This window comes from Sinocyclocheilus rhinocerous, unplaced genomic scaffold (assembly GCF_001515625.1).
Source record: "Sinocyclocheilus rhinocerous isolate Xijiao unplaced genomic scaffold, SAMN03320098_v1.1 scaffold1029, whole genome shotgun sequence".
NCBI classification, from domain to species: Eukaryota; Metazoa; Chordata; class Actinopteri; order Cypriniformes; family Cyprinidae; genus Sinocyclocheilus; species Sinocyclocheilus rhinocerous.
This window is the reverse complement of record NW_015664012.1, coordinates 13,358-18,386: the sequence shown is the minus strand read 5'-3', so window position 1 is coordinate 18,386 and position 5,029 is coordinate 13,358. Positions and strand designations below refer to the sequence as shown.

Here is a 5,029-nt window from a genome sequence, read left to right as displayed (position 1 = left end):
ATGGCCTTGTGGTAGGGGTGTGCGATATATATCGTCTGCGATAATATCGTAATTGTGGTTTTAATGATGTGCGATTTGACATTATCGAGTATATCGCAAAAAAGTCAAACAAAACACACCTACAGAGCATCCATTGGGCCTACGTAAAGAAGTCTAGTAGGTTAGACTACAGTAGTCAACATTTGAAGTGGATCAAAACCTTTCATCAAAGTTGTCCTAAAACCTAAAACCAAAATGCGTTCTTGTCTTAGGACAACTTTGATGAACTTTTTTGATCCACTTCAAATGTTGACTACTGTGTGCACATGTGCGTTCTTTCACGGCATGATTTAGTATTAAAATGCATGAAGAATGATCAGAAAATTCAATATATGGGGGCAGGAAATTTATATATTTATATAATTTCATATAGTTAAACAATATCACACGAAGATCGAGCGGCGTTTTTTTGCTCCAAAAATCAGCATGATTACAAATGTGATTTTATACAACAGTTCAATAAACAAGAAGTTAATATTAAGAGACTTACGTCTTAGACACCATATTGCCTGTTTTTGTTCTATTTCGCCAACAGAAATAATTCCAAACACAGCCACAGCACTGTTTTGCGTCTCTGAGCAACATGAGCGAGTTTCGTTCCTGAATGAATCAACCGTTTAAATGATTCGGTTCAATCGCAATTACTCGCTTATGACTTGATGCCACCTACTGGCGGTTTTAATTTCACATTTAAAGTTTTAAAAAAATAATTTCAAATATCAGTATTCAACGTTTTATGTATCAAAACATTATTTATTCATTTGTAATGCAGGTTAAAGCATCCCATGTCCCTCAGAGCTGCATTAAACAGTGGGTAAATATATCTATTCCACTTCAGATGCAGCTTCTGTGTTTCCTCTGCATTGCAAAGATGCATTTTGTTGATACTGATTTCACTTTATTATTTTGCTTATTTTATTTAAAAAGAAAAATCTAACTAAATAAACTAAATGTGACATGCTCACAAAATCTATACACATACTCTATAAACACTACACTATGTTTTGTATAACTACAATAAATAAATATATTTATAACTCAATTTAAATGTATTTTTTCTCTCCGGGCAAGTAACTTTTATACTCGGACAAGTAAATGACAAATGTACTTGTCCGAAGGACAACCACATGAGAATGCTTAATGTCAAGCCCTGCATAGGCTACAACAGGATAGGCTATATAACGTTAATTTGATATAAAACAATTTGCAATAATTTTTCAATTTCATATAAGCACTTTAGTGTCAATGTTTATGTAAATATATTTTTAAGGAATTTCGGCTTTATAAATTTTTTTTAAATGATTAACCTTACCTGTAGACATGCTTTCCTGTGCGTGGTCCAACCATAGACTGTCGTTTCGCGCCAAGTTTGAAAAGTTATCTAAGCGGCAAGATTTTGTAAACAAAACACATGCATTTTGTGTTAAATAGCCTAAAAATATAATCAAGTGAAAACAAACGTCAATAATTTTTCTATTGTTTTGCCAACATAAAACTTCCAAGCAGCATATTGTTGCTATGGCTATGTTACTTTGTTGGCTAGCTTTATTTACGCGACTATTCATTCATACTAACTTTTAATCCAACATATTATTACTGAAACGTTTGTCATTTCTGGCAATACTGTCTACTTGATTACACAGACACTACTGGAGAACTGAACTGAGCTGGACGACATAACTGAATCAATGATGAACTGAGTTGAACTGAAGAATTTACTGTTTTCTATTGTCCTCTTGCATTATTGACGCACTATTTTCCTGTTTAACACTGTAAAAGTTGTGTTAACACAATCTGTATTGTAAGCACTATATAAAGGTGACTTGACTTGACCTACTAAGGCCCTGACTCTTACCAAGACCTGGGACAATCTTTGTGTGCTTCTATGTCAAAAAACGATTAATAATTGTTTTCATCATTTGTGTGTTCTCTCATACATACACATGATTTTAATGATGAAAGTGTGAGAGAATGGCTCAGATTTTGCAAAAAAGGACAGGTATGGTTGTTGCATGTTGATTCATGTTCACACTCAGCATTCATTCTTGCAGTGTGGCATTGATGTGCCATCATGATAATCAGGAAAACAGCTTTGAAAACCAGGGTTGTAATATTTTTCCCATTATACATTGGCCAATATGATGTTTTCACTGACAGATTCTTTAACTTTTACATTTGGTCCCCTGAATGTTGAATATTTTGTTCGATTCTTGCTGAAAATAGTCCAACAACTGGAGCCCATAAAGAGGAATGTCTGTTTTTAGTTCATGAAGAAAAATACAAACTCTTGAGTTTTCTAAGAAACATGCTGTTAGGAAGAGTAGTTGCGAAGTACACAGTGATTTTGCTCTTAAGTCACTTATTCAGAAACCATTTACAAAGGACCTGATAGAAAGACTACAAATGGTTTGTAAAATGTCAAGGTGCACAAACTGTTAGATCATCAGTTAGGGAAATCACACCAATTATGAACCCAAGTTCATTCAATTCTCACATTAAAGACAAAGTGCTCACACTACTTGTGCTGGAGTCCAAATTATAGAAAACAAAACAAAAAAAACTTTATTGTCAATTCAATTGCTCTTCGCTACATCCAAACATGTGACGAACACAAAACAGAGCAGAGCTGAACATGCCAACACATGCGTGTGCGTGCACACATGCGCGCACACACACACATACACACACACATACATACAGTGAGAAACAGTCTACACAACAACATGACAGATCAATTTGAAAACAAAGACAATAAAAAAGATAAAGAAAAATCACACGGCTTCCTATGTGTCTCTGCCATGACAGAGAAATAGAGAGGGGGAAAAAACAACATCCACTGTGAGGAATAAACCATCCTTTAAAAATGAACACAGGCATCTAAAAGTAGGAGTAATTAGTCAGGTTTGCAGATTACACATACAGTAAGCACACAGAAAACGTCTCTTCGTGCTAACTTCACTATTTGGCCTTTTCTTCCATGCAAAAGCTCAGCTGAAATCTGAAGTGAAACTACTGAGATGGCAGCGACCGACCGCTTTGTGTCGATAATAGTTTTGAGTACTGATTTTGGATCAGTACGTCAGGGCTTCTACAGACAATCGGACACAGTAAAGCGTCATTTTGCACTACAAAGAGGGATGGAGCCATCTAGCGTCCTACAGTAATAAAATAGAAATATGTTAACAAAAAATAAATTCATATATTCTGGATGTAGGTACTTTCTTTTAAATGTGTCGTATTTTTATTTATATTCGATTATTATTATTATAGGTATTTTACATCAACTGTACGTCAATGTCCTGAGTGGCCTAGGTGTATGCAGAGTGCGAAAGAAAAAAAGATGCAGGTCGGTAACAAGGTGACATACAGAAATGCGAACCAGTAGGAAGGCCAGTTAGGAGCATTCCAGAAGCAGTATGTGTAACCATGACGACGGGTTCTCTTGTTTTGTTCCGAGAGGGAAGCATGAGAACAGAAGAGGTCATCACCTGTTGCACTGGAGAGAGAGACAGACAGAGAAAGAGAGACGGCCTGTGTAGTGTAGCGTGAGCCGAGACGCTCAGCGGACCTTTCTCTACCCCATGTGTTTCCATCGCTTTACGTGGGACGGATGCGAGCGGGCGCGTGTGCGTTTCTCATGTGTACCTCAGTTTCAACGATGTGAGTGACAGGTCGTGGTGCTGCTGGTTTGGATGTGGGTGTAACTTATGTTCACGGTTCAGATTAAACACAGACGGCGAAGGGATGATTAAACCCATTCAGCCTGTCGGTGCTCATGTAGATGCAACGAATGTTAACAGCCTTGCAACCTAAACACTCTTTAGTGTACAGAAGCGTTATATTGCAATCGCCATAGTAACAATAATGTCATCGTCTGCAAGAAAGCATTCGTTTAAGAGTGCAAAGGATAATATGCATTTACTTCAGATGCAATAGATATCGGAACACCCTCAAAATAAACCATAGAACAGTTTGAAAAACATAAAAATGTTCCTTACAGTAGTACATTTCCGTTTAAGGGTTTCACAGATTTGTTCTGCGAAAAGTCAATTTGAAACAAATACATGCACAAAGGAAAAGAGATAACATGCATCTCTCTCTCTCTCTCTCTCTCTCTTTCTCTCTCTTTTCCTACAATACTGTTTGGTGGTATTTAATTAGAGGAAGGCTCATTGTATTTTTCTTCTTCCATTAGCTCCTTTCTCTTCTACAGAAACAAGGGATGGGGGAAAGTAAAAGAGGTGTGATGAAAGAGAAAAAAGAGAGATAGAGAAAAAGCTAAACTGAAAGTCATAAAGACCCACACTGAGAAACAAATGGGGAAAATACACTAAGAGTAGAAGGAGAAAAATGTATTAAAAAAAAAAAACATTGTTTAGGGAGAGAAGTCATAGGTCAAGAGGTCATGACTGCTGGCCGCTCCACTGGCCCTCCATTGGTCGACGGAGCAGTTCCTCTACATGCCTCGCTACATCCATGGTGTCGTCCAGATCGAAATCGCCATCAGCGTCCAACATAGGGTCTCCACTGAGAGAGAGATCGAGTTACATTGAATAGTTTGAAAACAATAATCTTGATAATTCATATCCAATTACATCAATTCCATAGTATATACAGCACATTTTAGAGGGTTGTTTACTATAAAAGCTGTTATTATATATACAGTGAAATCAACAGATATTTTCTATGTTTATTTGAAGGAGAAAGCTGCAGAATTGATTTAAAGGGATAGTTTACTCAAAAATGAAAAGACCTTCATTCATCTTCAGAACACAAATTAAGATATTTTGAATGAAATGCGAGAACTCTCTGACTCTCCATAGACAGCAATGCAACTGACATGTTCAAGGCCCAGAAAGGTAGTAAGGACATTGTTAAAATAGTCCATGTGACATCAGGGGTTCAACCGTAATTTTACGAAGCTACGAGAATACTTTTTGTGAGCAAAGAAATACCTGCTTCGTAAAATTACAGTTGAACCACTGATGTC

At 36.7% G+C, this 5,029-nt stretch overlaps 1 protein-coding gene across 1 annotated transcript in view; it reads right to left on the bottom strand.

The window, feature by feature from the left end:
- Positions 1-2,599: 2,599 nt before the first annotated feature.
- The window catches only part of LOC107729162 (signal transducer and activator of transcription 5B-like), a gene marked incomplete at its 5' end in the record, with an annotated part of 14,422 nt that continues 11,992 nt past the window's right edge, over positions 2,600-5,029 (bottom strand). The window contains one exon of the mRNA XM_016539558.1: positions 2,600-4,566. Coding sequence (XP_016395044.1) covers positions 4,443-4,566 — 124 coding nt within the window. The remainder of the gene's footprint in view (positions 4,567-5,029) is intronic.